At 37.4% G+C, this 18893-nt stretch overlaps 1 protein-coding gene across 1 annotated transcript; it reads right to left on the bottom strand.

The window, feature by feature from the left end:
* Window positions 1-14739: 14739 nt before the first annotated feature.
* LOC112467653 lies at window positions 14740-17442 on the bottom strand. The gene has a single exon (XM_025036354.1). It carries the CDS (start codon window positions 17440-17442, stop codon window positions 14740-14742), a length of 2703 nt encoding a protein of 900 aa, XP_024892122.1.
* Between the last annotated feature and the right edge of the window lie 1451 nt (window positions 17443-18893).

The raw sequence follows: 18893 nt of genomic DNA, 5'->3' as shown, positions 1-18893 counted from the left end.
GGTTTCACCTCGGATGGTCGTTTAAAGCTCTCGTGAACGACACCTTTAATTTCTTAAATAGAAACCTCTATTTTTCAATGCATATTCTTGTAGCTAATCTCGAGAGCTTTTCAAAACACTATAATAAAGTTTATAAAAGTTAAATTTTTTTATTAAGATGTTTTGGAATCATATATTGAAAGTTCTAGTATTTTGACATAAAATACAAAATATCTTGTAAAACATTAAGTTTTCAGTAATGTTACCTTAACACTTTTATGCACAAAATAATGAGACAAATCACGTGGTATAAAAAAAGGCATAGTTGCTTTTAAGAAAAAATATGCAGATGCGTGTTGCAAATTACATATTTTTTTTTAAAGGAAATATACCTTTTTTTACACCAATTACACCTACATATATATATATATATATATATATGTATATAGATAAAATAAGAGCGAGCGGATATTTCGGATTTACTATTGTTGGTTGCGATCGTGGAACGTCTCAGGCCTGGTGGTTGCGGCGGTAACACTGGATTTTTCCGGAGCTTTGATTCGGTTCGGGACTGCGACGTGATGTTGACGCGCACAGAATTGACTCGCGATTATTAAGCCGCGACGCAACAGAAATCTGGTTTTTTTTTTTATGTTTAAGTGAGGAGTACGGCTGACTGATGAATATGGCTTCAAAAGATAAACTGTTTCGAGCTGGGTCATATTTGTTAAGATAAAAATCGGTAACCCTCTTTTGAAAACTCTATAAACTTTAGAGAGAAAATGGGACTATATAACCTATCGAATGACACCTTATTTATTACTCTACGATTTTATTAGTTTCGAAGATATAAACGTTCAAAGTGTGACATGTTTTCGTTGCATCTGTGCCTAGATTTACCCCCCCCCTCTTACTGTTGACAAAGACGTAGTTCTACGTCAAAAATACTAAAGACTTTGCATATTTTGTAAGAAATTAATTTAGTTTAAAAGTAGTTTTAAAAATAATATTTAAAATAATTATATGTAGCAAATGAATAATAAATAATAAATTTTTACAAAAGCTGACAGATTAAATTTTTTTAGATATTAACTGATATCACAAACATGTTTTTTATTGTGACGAGATTTTTTAAAATAATTTTTTTAGATCTAAGACATACTAAATTATATTTGTTTTGTTTATATTTTAATTAAAATTAATCAATTCAATTACCACTATAATTAATATTGATAGTATGATATAATGTATCATAATCAGAAATTTATAAGTGCCAACAAATAAAATGTTCAGAAGAAATTGAGAAGTTTTTCGCATGATTTTATTATACGATACGATTATAAAATCAATGATGAATACAATGATAATACAATGATAAATAATACAATGATGAACCAGCCGTAAATAACCATTATCTTTGACATTTACGAGACAAAATGTATTTTAATAATAAGCGAACTTGACCGTCTATGAAATAACACAAATAGTGAAACACGCCTTTTAACGATCGGGCTGGATCTTTGTGCCTAATAATATTTTTGCGTATACATTTGTTTCCAACTCAGCAAACTGCGCACCGAGAAATGTCAGTTGAAATACAGCCTTAAGCTAAAGTCAGAAATAACACGTGATTAAATTAATAATTAATTCAATAATGATGCTAAATGTATCTTTATTAGATACAAACAGTAAAGAATTTATTGCAAAAAATATATTTTAATTGTATATATTACATTTTGCTTTACACTCAGAAATTTATATTGCCATAAAATATAAAATATTTCATAAACCATTCAATTTTAGTCATTGTAGCTTTATATTGCTTCCTCATAGAGGAAACTTTGTTTTCGTAAAAAAAATTTTTTTTTAGTTGTTTTTGTCAATGTGTTCAGAATGTTCTAAAACGTCGAAAAATCGCTATTTAAAAAAAAAAATCATGCGTGTGGTCGCCACGCGCGTTAGAAGTGAAACTTCTGAAGGCAAGGCTTTGCCATAACTTTTCTGAAATTAATACAAAAACAGTGCAACGGAATTAGGCACTCCAAGCCGCCCGCAACTCGAAAATATAGTGTTATACGCAGTTCTCACTATATTCGTCTTGCCAGTGCCGTACGCCTGATCGAATTTTCGTGACGCGTTTTCGAGTCGCAAAATCGAATTTACTTACCGATCCAAAAGGAGTTTCACTTTGTACGTCTGTTGGTCGAATTTTCGTGACACTATTTCGTGACGTTTTTTCGTGTCGCACAATCGAACTTACTACACCGTACCAAAGAAGTTTTATTTCGTACGCCTATTGGTCGAATTTTCGTTACACTTTTTGTGTCGCATAATCAAACTTACTACCGTGCCAGAAGAAGAACCGTCTCGCCAACGCCTATTGGTCAAATTTTCGTTACACTTTTCGTGTCGCTCAATCGAACTTACTACCGTACCAAAGAAGTTTCATTTCGTACGCCTATTGGTCGAATTTTCGTTACACTTTCCGTGTCGCACAATCGAACTTACTACCGTACCAAAGAAGTTTAATTTCGTACGCCTTGTGACGACAGCGACGATGTCCTCACGGTCTCGCCGGCCGTGAAGGAGCGCGCCGTCGCTTTGTTCACTAAAGATCTCACGAAAATCAATTGCGACAAGACTCTCAGAAACCCAGATGATAGCTCGACTAAATTCCTCGAAATATTGGGCGCCAGGTGCGATTCCTCGCACCACGATCCACAAGATCGCTATTCTCTCAGGTGTGAGTTTCTTCGGGTAATCGCGGTCGGAGGAGGAGAGTGAACGTAGCACAGTGAACACACGCAACTAACAATAATACAAAAATAATGTATTTGACAGAAAAGATTACGTGAGAATAAATCAGCAAATTGTTTCAGACTGAATCGGTGAATTACAATTTTAGAAATTACTTCAGAATAAATCGGCAGGTTTCTTTAAAATGAATCGGTAAATTACAATCTTTCTCTCAGATATTTCTCTGCAGAACGCGGGAACTATGAGATACAATAACGCGGAAATTAAGGACGCAACTTATAAGCCGCAGTTACACGACCGCAATACACAATACGCAATTACACGAACGCAAGACACAATACCTACGCGCGACGACTTCCCAACTGCCAATCGTTCCCAGCTGGTAGTCCCGAATACCTACGCGCAACGACTTCCCAACTGCCGAATCGTTCCCAGCTGGTAGTCCCGAAATGACCATCCGCAACGTCTCGCAAATGGTCCCAAAATGGCTAGACGCGGGCCTCCCGCGAAAAGCCCCAAAGATCCAAGACCGGTGCCTCACGCCCCGGGACGTGATTGCGCGAACATTACTCCCCCGTTCTGCGACAATACGGTCCACCTCGGCGCGAAGGACACCTCGCTACATTACGCACCATGGTTACACAAAACGCTATTACACGAAACACGAAGACACGACGAAAACTACAACGAATCACACGGTGACTGTCGGCCGCGTACTATTTTTCGGGCAGGGCGATCCCACATTATTCTGTTGGCCGGGCCCTCCGTCAGTATTCCATTCAATAATTATTTACTCGATAATACTCATCTTCACAAACGCGATGCCACAAAATACTTCGCGACACAGTACGCGATTCTCTAAGCACGCTTCCCGCAACTCTACGCGGCTCTCGGAAGGGCCCCGGCCGTCAGAACGATCTTACGTGTACTCAAACGTGAGTTCGAGGTGCTCGAGTAGTGGCTTTACAAATTCCGCAAGCTCGGCTGCCGGTCTTCTCGGGATGTCGTCCCTCGCCACGCCAACACGACAGTGACGATCCTCTAGCCCGGCGGGATCACGTCGGGCCCGCGCCTGCGCGCCGCGCTTGCAAGCCCTCCTTGCCGATCAGCCCTATGCGAGCCGAGCGCCTCCCGCTTCCGTTGGCGCCCCTCGTGGCTTCCTCGCTCGCCGGCGCACAGTGGGGCGAACGCCTCATTTTTCGGTCATTTGCTTATAACTTCTACATTTTTTAATGAAATGACTTGAAACTTGACATAAATAATGTACGATTATTATACATTTAGTGTATAAAATCAAAATTATTTAATTAACAATTTTTCATAAAGCGCATAAATAATTTTTTTATTTTTTAAATATTTTTTAATTTTTTTTTAAGTCGGTTCTATTTTTAAAAAAAATTTTTATTTTATATTTTTTTAGTGTTTTATTAAATTAATATGAATAATTATTATCGCATATTTTCTTACTGCTTCGTACCCTGATGTTTTAGCGCGATATTTTATGTATTAAAACCTTTCTGGAGAATTGCTTTATAGGACAGTGAAAACCGCATTTAAATCCGTTCAGTAGTTTTAAAGAAAATCGTAGTCATACATACATATACATACATGCCGAATATAGAACCTTCATTTTTTGAAGTTGGTTAAAAAATAAAGTTAATTTGATTTTCAATGATAGTCTTAAACCTTGGGATGTTTAATTTTTGTGAGTTTTATAATAGAAAAGGAACTGTTTTTCTTGCTTCTCACATCTATTTCTTGAACTTAATCATCATCTACATCATTATCGCTGAAATATAATAAACATTTTGCATCTTCAGTTAATTCTTTCTTTTTATGTCCCATAATTTTTTGCGAATTAGATATTATTGGATCTGAAGCAATTATCAAATTATTAAAAATATCTTCATTATTTTGTATTTGCGACATTTTTCGCGAATGATTTTCTCTATATTTTCTAACATATTTATGGTTTGCTTCCTGCGTATCTTCAGATAATTGTCCTATTGGTACGATAGCATTTTTTATAATATCACTGCCATGAATCAATAATTTGTGGACTGAGACTGGCATGTAGTACCATGGGTATAATGATACAAATAATTCGGCAGTTCTAAAAGCATAGGATTCGAATTCCAACACGTTAATCCTATTACCGCTAGCGATTACTTGCAACAAAACTCCAAATCGAGTTATTAAGTTTTTATCTAAACCTGCGCAACCTGTAATAGCAGCTGATAATTCTGGATTAGCAAAAAATTTTTTGTCCGTGTTGCCATCATTGGATGTACCTTTTCCTTGTTTCACGAAGTCTATCAAGAGACCTGCTTTTGTTCTGAAGGCAGTCTGCATCTTTTTCTTTGCTCGACTTTTCGTTTATGACTCTCATTCCTCGCTGACCAACATTTGATATTAATTTTATACGAAATATGTAATAAGCATTAGAAACAGCGAATCCAGCAATGTAACCGTAATTGTAATGTAATTGTAATCGTAACGGCTAGCTATCCATTTTGACTTCAAATTCTTCGTGAAATTTATGAATTTTCGTTTCAATGGTTCCAACGCGATTTTGGGTAATTCAGTATCAATACATGATATTATGTGGCTTATTAAAGTCTCATAATTTGATAAATCAAGATTATTTGCACGCATACAATTAAAAAGTTGACGATTCGTTCGGAAATTTTCCATTTTGCGAGCGTGTTAAAGTATAATCTTCTATATACTTTATATATTCTATATATTTTTCACTGTATCCTGAAAAGGACGCAAAGTGAATTGTATAAAGCAACGACAAAAATCAAAACTTTCAAAATCAAAAAGTCTTTAATCGACTACTGATCGAGAAAAACTAACGAAAAGTTCTTATCTCCGCTGTTTTTATTTCCTCCTCCTCTCCTCTCCTCCCCTCCCCCTTCCCTCCCCCCTCGAGGAGAACGAATAATTTAACGTAGAGCAATCTTATTGGCCCATGGATTTACAGAATGCGCAGTACTCCAAATACATTTATCCAATGATATTTATCATATTGCTATTATATTAATTAATGTAATTAATTGTTATAAAATATGGATGTAATTAATTGTTATAAAATAGCAATATTTAAACAAATTATATATCCTTTTCGTCTTTCTTTTATGAGAAAATAGACATCCATATTCACTCGACATGATCGAACGTCGTCCATTGAGCTATTCATGGACGACGTTCGACTATGTCGAGTGAACTTTGAGGTCAATTATCTCAAAAAGGGGGACGAAAGGGGATGAATGATCATATATGGCCAAAAACTAGACACTTTGCCCTATTAAATGGCGCAGAGTAAACCTTAATCCATTCTAATCCACAAACTTTCTTCCTGTTTGAATATTGAAGTAAGAAATTTTTAATAGTCGAATAGTCGTGTATATTTATTAATATATAATAGTACTCAAATGACATAAAACTAAAATAAATATGTTTTTTGAACCCTAATAAATAAGTTCTGATAGGCATTTAACTCATATTCGCAGTTATACTTTTGACGGAGACTTTAGATAGTAACCTATTAAATTATTAGAATTTCAATATTCACGAAAATGTTATACTTTATCAGATTATTTTGAGGAAATAACAAAGGATAAAATCAATTATAAGCACATATATTTATAGTTTAGGATATATATTAACATAAAATCTCATCAAAATTTGAATTATACGTTTTTCATTTTTTCGTCCAATATCCGGTTTTTGATAGATTCGCCCCACTGTGCGGCGGCAGGTTTGAAAAGCCTATCCTCGAGTCCGGCTGACCAAGCCGCGACTCTGGTGCCGGTGTACAACGGCCAGGCTGGCCAGGCCATGGCTCCGTCGACCGGTAGGCAATGCTCCGTGGCGATCTCCCTCCTTCGCGATTCGGCAGACTTCATCCCGGCGAACATCGGGGCTGATGCGCTCGCCCTGCGAGACGCTCTAAGCAACGTCGGCATATGGGCCCAATCGTGACCCGCCCGCCGGCCAACTTCTACGTAGGAACGCCTCCCGTAAACTCCCTCGGCGCGACTCAAGTTGTTACAATTTCCTCCTGGCCATCTACTCGATACCTGAAATCCTCGGAAATAATATAATGTACCGAATTCTAACGCTGCCGCCCCGCCTCGCTCCGGCGGAGACGACATCCCTGATGTTCCCCCCGGTCGAGCTATCGTCTGGACAGGGGACGTGACTATGTCACGTCACAGCCTATTGGTCGAATTTTCGTTACACTTTTCGTGTCGCATAATCGAACTTACTACCGTGCCAGAAGAAGAACCGTCTCGCTAATGCCGTACGCCTATTGGTCAAATTTTCGTTACACTTTTCGTGTCGCACAATCGAACTTACTACCGTACCAAGAAGTTTTATTTCGTACGCCTATTGGTCGAATTTTCGTTACATTTTTCGTGTCGCATAATCGAACTTACTACCGTGCCAGAAGAAGAACCGTCTCGTCAACGCCGTACGCCTATTGGTCAAATTTTCGTTACACTTTTCGTGTCGCACAATCGAACTTACTACCATACCAAAGAAGTTTCACTTCCGTTACACTTTTTCGTGTCGCGAATCGAACTCACTACCGTGCCTAAAGAAGTTTCACTTCAAAAATGTCGGTATGTGTGTATGTGTGTATGTGTGTATGTGTGTATGTCTGTGCCAAATTTACAGAAATTTCTATAACTCCAGAACTGATCAACCAAATCTTAACGAATTATATATGAAATAGGGGTAGAAAAGACTTAAGAATATAATAAAATTAATAAAAATTGCTAATAATCAAGGGGTTCTTTTTTAATAAAATTTTGAATTTTTGCAGAAATGTTTGTTTATGCTTTAATTTCCGCAAATTTGGAGATATCGATCTATTTCTAATTTTATTATATTTTTCAGTCTTTTCTACCCCTATTTCATATATAATTCTTTAAGATTTGGTTGACTCTTTGTTAGACTCAGCTTTATACGTGATCAAAGGTCCCTAGAAACCTTTGCTCACAAAGCTTCCTCTATGAGGAAGCCAAAACAAATAGAGGAAGCTTTGTGAGCAAAGGTTTCTACTTGCACACTTAAAAACTATGAGGAAGCAATGTGCAGGTTTCTACTTGCACACTTTACTTGTTTTTTTCTCTTCTTAACCGTTCTCGAGATAATTGCAAAGGCCGATCATTTTGGTTTACTTTGTATGTACCTATAGTGTTTATATTGTATATCTCCTTCCCCCTCTCTCTCATGCTCTCCCTCTCTCTTTCCGTATCTATTTATTTATTTATTTATCTATCCATCTGTCAATCTTTCTCTTTTTATCTTCGTTTTACGTAATCCTCATTAAATGTACTTTTTATTATTTTCCGATGAACGTCACGTTACATAGCAACAAGTCGCCTCGCTGGGGTTCGGTCAGAACATTTTAGCAGCGGTCAGTGCAACAAATAACTGCACTTGCTTCTGTCATTTATGTTAGCTTGTGCAGGTTCGTAGCTTTGCCGTGCACCTTTGATTCATCTTACATACTGTCTTCTTGAATCGCATTCTGAACGTAATCACTCTGTAAGATTGGAATTATTCTGATCGTAGGATTTAATTCCATTTAAATATATATTTTTTACTTATATTTGCTATATTGCATGCGCTATCAAGAACAACGTAAAATAAGGAATAATATTGCAAATATTAAAAATTTTATTTTTTATTGTTTAGAAAATTTAGTTCCTATATAATTAGCATATAATTATAAAGAAACAAGTGAAGAAAAAATATTTACAATATATGTCCATTATAAGAAGCAGCCTGCAACGGCGAAACAGATTAAAAAGATTTAGAAAGCCTGTGACACGTAAATCACACGTAATTCGCAGCTTCTTTTGACATTACAAGCAGGTGTAACAGTTTGAACGTTGCTTAACTGGACTAGCGGTTATATTAAATTGCTTGTATAGAATATATATGTATAAAAATCGATGATTCGAACGTTTTCGGTTCGAGTGGCCAGTTCTTTGTATTAATGTTTAATATTAATGGAATCTTTATTTACGCTGGAATAAACGTTCTTACGTGGGTTATAATGTTATAAATGCATTAAAACAGGTGATGGAAATGAGACTTATGTTAAATAAAGCCTGTATACATATGCATCTTGCTTGTTGGAACAAATCAGTCATTTAAGAAATTTTACGCTCATAAGATCGACACACTTTTGAGAAATATATTTATTACTCTTACTTTTATTTTTGTTTAATTATATTTCTACTTACATATCTTTCTGAGTTATATTTATTTTAGTGAGTTTTAAATAGGTTTTGAGAAAAATATAATATATTTTTACATTAATTTAATTAATTGATTTGCGCCCATATAGGAAGAAGATAGACATACAATATTGTTGAAAGTTTACAACGTATATTGAGCAAAATTCTGTTTAAGAAACTTTATTCACATAAATGCAAAGTACGAATTTGTCATTGTAAGTATTAGTAATTTTATATTAAACCTTTATTTGTTTATAATATTTAAAAAAAAATAAGTCTATGTTTGTTTTTACATTCCAACAATATAACTATATTGATAATACTTATTACGTACTTTTTAGTTTTATATTTATTCAAGAGAAAATTGTAAAACAAGCCAGGAATTGAAAAAACGGTCCAGCATAGTTTTATTTTTAGTTCAATAATAAGTTGTCTTTGTCCTTATCAGTTCAACATCTACAACAATCAAACATTGGTACAGTGAATAACAAATATTAATATGTGCTTCGGCGACTTTTTATTTTATATTAGTTATATTTATATAACGCAAACGAGAAAGATTGATTGATTCATTGATTCGTTTATTATGCCCAAGCAAAGGCTAAAGGGCAAAGATATAGTAAGCAAGAGATATAGAATACAAAAGTAAAATTACAATACAGTCACAATAAAAGTAAAATGTATACAGTATGATACAATAGTAGCAAAGATATAGTAATATAAAAAATACAAAGAGATAAGTAGCAAAAATATCCTGATTATGTATAGCTCAAGAACTAATAATTAATAAAGTATAAACAGCATCAAATAAGATTGAGTAAGAGAGAGAGAGAGGGGGGGAGAGAGAGAGAGAGAGAGAGAGAGAGAGAGAGAGAGAGAGAGAGAGAGAGAGAGAGAGAGAGAATGAATGAATGAATGAATTGATCTTTATTAGCCTTCTCGGCTATTTTTTACAACACATAATCTTACAATAATTCCTCTACATGAGGTATAATATATACTTTTAACTTCCGCTTAAATTGTTCGATCCTCTCGCATTGCCTTATATCAAATGGTAGGGCGTTATACATATTTAGACCTTTATAGAATAGACTCTTTTGTCCGCCCCTCGTTCTACGAAACCGCACCACAATATTCTCAGCCTGTCTTGTTTGTCTGTTACTCACATCACCTACTATTTCTATTTTGTTACCTAATTGTCTAGGCATTATTCCTCTTATTATTTTAAAAATAAAAATGCATACATTATATAATAATCTCTGTTTTATATTCATAAAATGGAGTGCTTGCAGCATCAGGTCTACCTTGGTACGTCGATCACATTGAAGTATAACCCTCATAGCTCGATTTTGCGCAACTTGTAGCCTATTCAGTAATGTGTCACCCATACCAATTAATAACGTTGCACAATACTCAAAGTGAGGTGCTATGATAGACTTATATACAGTACATCGAGTGTACGCCGATATATCATTTCCTATTCTGTTCAGAAAACTCACTTTTTTCCCTATTTTCTTTAACATATAATCACAGTGATTCTCCCAACGGAGTTTACTATCGATCATTACACCCAGATGTTTCGTTATCTCGACACGCTCAATTATAGTTCCATTCAAACTTTTTACTATTATGTCTGTTTTTATTTCTTTCCTTATACTTCTAACTATCATATATTTGGTCTTATCTGCATTCATTTTTAACATATTCACATTCATCCATTCTTCAAGTATACCGAGCACCATATTTAGTTTTATTTCTATTTCCTCACAACTTTCTCCTGTTACACTTGCGGTCGTGTCATCTGCAAATAATCTAAATATACTTCCCTCCGGACAGACTTTAACTATATCATTTATATACAAAATAAACAATAGAGGTCCTAATACTGATCCCTGTGGCACGCCATATACTGTCTCAATTATTTTAGAACACATATCATTGAATCTAACTTGCTGCTTTCTATTACTTAAATACGATCTTATCCATTCCAGTACCACACCTCTTATTCCATACTGATATAATTTTTCCACTAATCTTACCCTATCTATTGTCTCAAACGCTCTCCTGAGATCCAGGAATAACACCCCCACCATTTTTTTCTCCTCAATTATCAACTTCCATTCTTCGAAAAAACTTTGAATTGCTGTCTCACACGACTGCTGTTTCCTAAATCCCGATTGGTATTCGGTTATTATTTCATTGTCATCTAGAAAATTTTCCAACTGTTTTTTTACAACTAACTCTAATACTTTTTCATATATCGGTAACATATTAATCGGTCTATACTCGCTCGCTTTTTTTGGTTTGTTTACCTTTGGTATCGGTATTATCGTGGATGTTTTCCATCCTTCTGGAAATTTACCTGTCCTAAGCGAATCATTTATTACTCCTACAAACTCATCTTTTATCACAGGTAGCACCATTTTCAGTATATCACTATTTATCCTTTCCTCTGTTCCGTTCTTTCGTGGTAGTTCCCTAACGATTTGTTCCAAATCACTTGCACTAATTGGCTCAAAATTTTCCATAATTCCCTTATTCTCAATTACAAAAATAGGTCTCCTACCCGTGCCTTCTATCCCCTTATTACTAATAGATTGCACAATGTTGCTAATACTTTTTACATAATATATATTAAATTTATCAGCTATATTGCATTCTTCTATGTTTTCTAATATTTCAAAATCTACATTATCGATGTTCTCTGAACCCCTTTGCTCACCTTTAATTAATTCTTTTAAAGTTTTCCACATTTTTGTAGGATCACTCCTATTATTATCTATCATATTCTCATAATATTCTTTCTTTTTTGCCCTGATAAGTTTAACTACTGCATTTCTTTCATTTTTGTAAAATTCCCAGTCCTGTTCTTTACCTGAGTTTATTGCTCTACTGTGAGCCTCATCCCGTCTATCTGCTGCCATTCTAATTACATCTGAATACCACATTTTCCCTTCCCATATTTTCGGAATCTTAAACTTTTTCTTAGGTGCTACAGTATCCAATACACTTACTATACTATTGACAAATCTCTCCGCCCTTATGCTTATATCTAGCCCTTGACCTTGCTCAGTTCTTTCTTCCATTATTCTAAGAAATTCATCTACATTAAATTTACTATAGTCCCTGCCTCTAAATTCTTTATATTTATTTCTATTTTTATTTATATTAAATTCTACTTTTAGCCATGTATGGTCCGTGATTTTAGGTTTCTCATTCATTTGTACCTTTATTTCTTTATTCGAAAAAATTAAATCTATCATCGTTCGACTATCTTTTGTAACTCTCGTTGGACAATCAACGTATTGCCTCATCCCTAGGTTTTGCATTACCGTTAATAATTTCTTTGTGTAAAATGAATTTACCATCACATCTATATTAAAGTCCCCTATCACTATACAGTCATACTTTATTATTAAATCTTCAACCGTATCTTCCAAAAATCTCACAAATTCGCCATTTGACGCACTCGGCGAATGATACACTACTGCTATCATACCTTTATACAAATTCTCTCTTATTTCTACCACCACGCACCAACAATTTGACACTATCTTTTTCTTATCAACTATTTTAAATTTAATATCATCCCTAACATATAACAGTACTCCTCCTGTGTTTCTATTTTCAGCATCGCATCTAACTACACTATACATTGACCTCACTATCCTCAATTTCTACAGTCAATCTAGTCTCGGATAACGCTAGAATCACAGGATTCACCCTCTTCATAATCTGATGTTGAATTTCGTCCTTATGCGCCAAGAAGCTTTGTGCATTCGTATACCAGAGTAAATCCGCTTCTCCCTGTGGTTGCTATTTTGCATCTTCCCAGCCGGCTCTTTTTTTCTCTTCCTCCAATACTTTCTTAAATGTCGGACATTCCGAATCTAGCGCCTCGTGTTCAACATTTATCTTCAAGTTGTACGTCTGATTCTTATAGGTACAGTTTACACACCTCTTCTTTGCCGTCGTACATTCATTCGCCTTATGATTTCCTGCACATTTATAGCATGTTTCCTGTCTCGTGCAATTCTTGGCAATATGGTAATAGCCCCAGCATTTAAAACATCTTCTAACACTAATATAATTAAATATAGGACACTTTCGCCATCCTAAATTTATTTTTCCTCTGTTTATTAGTGAATTATGAGTGCTTTCATCCACTTCAATTATTACGGATCCTTGCTCAGTATCCTTACTTTTTCCTCTTAATATTTTCTTCACTAGGTGCATACCGGATTCTTCGCCAATTCTGTTCTGCTTCTTGATTGTATCTATCAGTTCATCATCCTCCATTTTCATTTCTTCTCCACCAACATTAATTATTTTAATCTTTGGTTTCCTCTTCTGTGGCTCAGAGACCTTGACCTCCTCGCCCATTGCCGCTTGTACCGTCGCCTTTAGCTTATCCTTCTCTTCTTTCGACTCACATCCTAAGATCACTGTCCCTTTACCTCCCTTTCTTAATTTGGTAATTCCTATTTCCATCTTGGTTATATCAATTTTATCTTTAATTGTTTTCTTCGTAATTTCACTCTCTTGTTGTACTTTTGGTTTTATAATCAAGATATTTTCTTCCTTCCTTTCTTTAATCACATCGCTATATTTTCTTGTCGCTCCACCTGACGATCCATATGCCCCTCGCGTCAACATTTTTCTCAATTCTTCTATTTCCTGTTTAATGCCTCCCACCTCCTCACGGACTATTTCTTTTATCATTGACTTGATCTCCTTTTTACATGCTGCCTCATCTTTTAATTCTTTCACTGTTTTTACAAGCCAATCTATTTTTCTATCAATATCACTCGCGACTGCTACTTTATTCCCGCTGCTTGGCGCCGGACTCATTTTTGCAGGTGCCGTTGCTCTTTCTGCTGCTGCCACTGCTTTATTTATATCAGCTACTTTATCACCATCACTAATAATGAATTTCTCGAATGGGCCAGGACACGACACCAACTCGCGGTTTCTATCATAAATTTTGTGCTTAGATACACAACCTGGATGGTAGAAAAGCTTGGCACAGGACTTGCATGCTATCACCTCCGTTTTTATCGCCTTCTTACATGCCGAGCATCGATACTCGGCGTATTCCTCGTTCATTCTGCTAATATCCGCAGAGACAGTTAATTGACTCGTCACTTTAACACGTCACTTTCACACGTCAGCGTTTTATGTTCGCCGTCGATGTCTACCTGTCGTACGAGGTTTCGATGACCTCTGAACGAAATGCAGTTCTCGTATCTATGTATCAACATATTCCGGCTAGATAACACTCATGGCTACCCCCGGTCTATGCAGATATTCGTTACACAACTTTTTAACACTCTCCCTCACTTCTAAACCACTCAAAAATTAACACTTTTACGGAGCGATGTTTCACACGTCTGCTTCTGCTGAGAGAGAGAGAGAGAGAGAGAGGGGGGGGAGAGGGGGGGAGAAAGAGAGAGAGAGAGAGAGAGAGATTGATTGATTGATTGATAAGTATATTTATGCCCAAGCATAGCTAAAGGGCAAAGATAGCAAAATATAGTAATATACAAAATATAAAAAATAAAAATAAAAATACAGTGACACGCGCAACTTAAATTTAAACGCAACTTAATACTAGAAAAGCACATAATCTACAAGCAAACAAAATAAAAAAACACAATGCAACTAAATCGAACGCAGGTAATACTAGGAGAAGAGAATACTACGAGTACTCTATACACAACTACACGCTAAAATATCAAGGAACTTAGTCTGAGAATTCGGATGACAGCAGGTAGGATCGGAGGAGATTCTTAAAAGCTGCAATAGTAGTTGCTGATGTAATATTGTCCGGGAGAGAGTGCCAAAAATAGATGGCCGATATCAGAAAGGAATTTCTATATATTTCCGTTCGGAAAGCTGGGATATGGAAGGTTTGCGAAGAACAATTTGCAATTCGAGTGGATCTTCTGAGCGATGGGCTAAGTGGGGTAAAAAGTTCACTCAGATATGCTGGCGAGCCCATGTAGATGATACGATACATTTGGCAGCCAAGAAAATACAATCTTCTATTTTCTACGGACAACCACCCTAGGCGTCGTCGATATTGCGTTATATGCTCGTCTTTTCGCAAATTAAAGATAAATCTGATACAGCAGTTTACAAGTCTCTGTAACTTCAGATTAAGTTCCTTGCTCAAGCCATGATAGACAAGGCAGCAGTAGTCCAAGTGGGGTAGTACCAGAGATGTTACCAGCTTGATTCTAAGTTCGGTGGAAAGAGAATTCTTACTGAATTTCAGTTTATACAACGCATGATGAACTCTCTGCGAGACATGCGAGACATGCTTATTCCAAGAGAGATTCGATTCGAAACAAACTCCAAGGTTTCTCACCTCACTTACATATGGCAAAGGCGTGTGGTTAACAATAATAGGTGGTAATGCATTCAAATCAATATTGTTGATATTTATTCCACTGCCAAAAATAATGACTTTGGATTTTGCAGGGTTTAGTTTCAAACCATTGACATTTGCATAGTCGAAGATAGCGTTTGCATCTTTGGAGATTAAGTTAAGGTTGTGGAGGAGATTAGAAAGAGCACATGAACGATAAATTTGAACATCGTCAGCAAATATCATGTAATCGGAATATATCAAGACTGTACCAATGTCATTAATGTAAAGAGTGAACAAAGGTGGACCGAGGACAGAGCCCTGCGGAACACCGCACAGAGTAATAAGCCAAGAAGAAAGGTTACCCTCATCATCAGCGACAGCCTGAGAGCGACCGGTAAGGTATGAGAAAAGCCAGATAAGAGTGGGGTCAGAAAAACCCAATTCTTTGAGTTTAATCAGAAGTCTGAGATGTGGTACTGTGTCAAACGCCTTGCTAAAATCGAAAAGGATCATGATTGTAACAAGTCCAGAGTCAATCGCTTTCTTTATATCGTCACACACACGCAAAAGCGCAGACTGAGTGTTATGATACGGACGAAAAGCTGACTGTCTCGTATTGATAAGATTAAGCTTAGTTAAATAGTCAGCAATCTGTGAGGCAACAATACGTTCAAGTATTTTAGACAACTCAGGCAAGTTTGCAATCGGTCTCGTGTCAGATGGGGATGAGGGAATGCGAGTCTTCGAGAGAGGGCGAATGAGCGCCCTCTTCCACTGAGACGGAAAGGATGACTGTTCTAAGGAGTAATTAAAAAGAGCAGTTAAACAAGACGAAATTACAGGCCACGCCAACCGCAATATGTAGAGAGGAATACCATTCACACCTGCTGCATAGGAATGAAGTGGTCTCGCAGAAATAAGTTGAAAGATCGTGAGAGGCGTAATCGCAGAAAAAGCAAACTCAGGACGTTCGGATGGACAAGTGACACGAGCAATAGCAGAAATAAAGTCCTCATATAAGCAAGGCGAATGAGCATCAGAAACAGAGACGTAGTGTGCATTCAATTGACTAGGTGTGAAATAATGTAGAGGAGATACTGAAGAAGACTTCACAAGACCCAGACGTGCCAACTCTCTCCACAATTTTGCAGGGTCGGTGATTGTTTTAAGAGAGTTAAATTGAAATTCACTTTTGGCACGTTTAATATCCAAATTGAGCTGGTTACAAAATTGTCTGTATAAAAAATAACCAAGTATGCTGTTTGAACGTTTAGCACGCTTGTAAACCTGGTTGCGAATGCGAATTCTGGACTTAAGATCGCTTGTAAGCCACCGCACAGGGGGCTTATTAATGATAAAAACACGCTCTGGTGCAACCACATCAAGAGTATTGAGAACAGTCTCAGACAGTACAGAGCAGAATCTATCAACTAGAGACGCAGACGATTGGTCGCAACGAACATTACCGCAATCAGAGGCAGCACTAACACAAGCCAAAACCTCAGGACTCTCAATTAAGGACTGAAGATGGTCAAGGAATTCATCAGCATCGATAGCTCGATAACAGCGCCTTAACATGGTACGTTCTGCGACTAACTTCGTGCCCAGTGAAAGCGACAGTTCAATTAGATCATGTCCCGCAATGAACGGGCATTCGGATTTGTAAAATCTAAGGACTTTCTCACAATCATCCACCGCTAGGACATCTAGCCATGAGTCAGAGGTAGCCGTATGATAAGTGGCGTCGGATTGAATAATACTCATGGATAGACCAGACATGAGATCACGCAGGAAGTTAGCCTCAAAACTATTTGTCAGTAGGTTACAATTTAGATCGCCACCTATGATGATGTTCTTGTAGAGATGTGAGACATTAGTAAGTGCTTGAGCAAAATCATGAAGGAGAAATCCCTTCGGTCTTCTGTATACTGACGCAAATAAGACAGTTTCATTACATGGCAGTCGAATCTCGATCATAAGAAATTCAGGGGCATTAATATGAGTTGCTGCAGAGGTCGCAATCAGCCTAGCCTTGAGTGAGTGATGGATGTAGCAGGCTACGCCCCCACCCATACGTCCAACCCGATCGTGGCGAATCAAAAAAATAGCCATCTAAGGCCACAAGCTCATCTGAAATACCCCCATGAAGCCAAGTTTCGGAAATTGAGACAATGTGATACGGGTTAGACTCGAAGTGAAGCCTGACAAGCTCAATGTGACCACGAAGGGAGTTAGCATTGAACTGCGCAACTCAAAATTCAGATTCGTTACGACTTGATCGCTTCTGCGAATGTGTCCGGCACGGTCAATCAAGGCGAGTCAGATCTGCACTAGAATCAATGTATATAATAGGCGAACCGTCAGACAGTCTCACGCAGATCCGTCCATGCCTCACCCAAACATACCTAAATGCCCGCTCCCTAGCTAAACGCTTTGTCTGTTGCAGTAACTCATAGCAATCCTTAGAGAGTAGTTCGTTAATGTGAACGACGGTTTTGGAGTCATTTCCGCAGACCTCTCCCTGCCTAAGGACATGCACCCTTAGCTCGCTTTTTTGATATTATTAAATCACGGACAGAGTTGGAGGTCACAGTGATAATGAGCGAGTTCTTAACTACAGAAGCACTAGAAGGAGTAGAAGCAGAGTCAGGGAGAGATCTACGGACAGCTCTTACGTTCAGGATATGAGGCGAAATATCTGGAGCACCGAGCGCTACCAGCACGTTACGAGCAACTGCAGAAGGAGCAACAGAAAGCGGTTCCGGCAACCCAGACACAATAATCTCACTGGCATTGTCATCCTGCCGATCCAAGCGAGTCGTTTTTAGCTCATGCAGTTCCCTCTTAAGGGCCGCGTTCTCGAGTTCCAAGGAGGAAATTCGCTGAGTGTTATTAGCTACGGTCTCGGATAAGCTATTAATCAGATCGAGCTTACTGTTAATTACCTCATTAGTTCGCTGCTGACTCTCAATGAACGCAGAGATCTTTGAGTCAGACAGCTTCATCTGCTCGATCAGACTTAACAAAAGCTCATTCGTCGCAGGCGGTGGGGTCGACTGAGTACGCGAGTCAGCAGAAGAGGCCATATTATCAAACTCAAATACACGCGCAGTGTTATCAGTTGTAGGTGTAAGAGGGGGTATATCCAGTGATGATAATAGAGATATACAGCACGAGTCAGCGTATCTTGACACTGAGTAAGACCTAATGCAACCAGGATGAAACACCCTGCTACACCCGCTGCACTCAATCGACCTATGAGCGATCGACTTTCTACACTTGAAGCACGTAGGCTGCATGTGAATTCAGCTTAAACTAGCCCCGACACAAGAAACACATACAATTTAACATGCATAAGGTTCATACAGATATTTGCAAAGCCAATCCAAGCAACCGAATGAGGCACACGCTGACACTCCGCGTAACAATTTCGCCAAGCCGGCAATAGTTTTGTTCACCGATTGTCGACTGTCAATGTCGATACACAAGATCGATCGCGCACAGGTCCGCCAATCAGATCACAC

This window comes from Temnothorax curvispinosus, unplaced genomic scaffold (genome assembly GCF_003070985.1).
Source record: "Temnothorax curvispinosus isolate PA1 unplaced genomic scaffold, ASM307098v1 QBEX01017734.1, whole genome shotgun sequence".
In the NCBI taxonomy this organism is placed as follows: Eukaryota; Metazoa; Arthropoda; class Insecta; order Hymenoptera; family Formicidae; genus Temnothorax; species Temnothorax curvispinosus.
Note: the sequence above shows the minus strand (reverse complement) of the source record. Positions and strands in the feature narration are given on the sequence as shown.

Excerpts from the sequence above, each read along its gene's own strand:
- LOC112467653 (XM_025036354.1), bottom strand. The coding sequence starts at position 17,442 with ATGGGTGGGGGCGTAGCCTGCTACATCCATCACTCACTCAAGGCTAGG.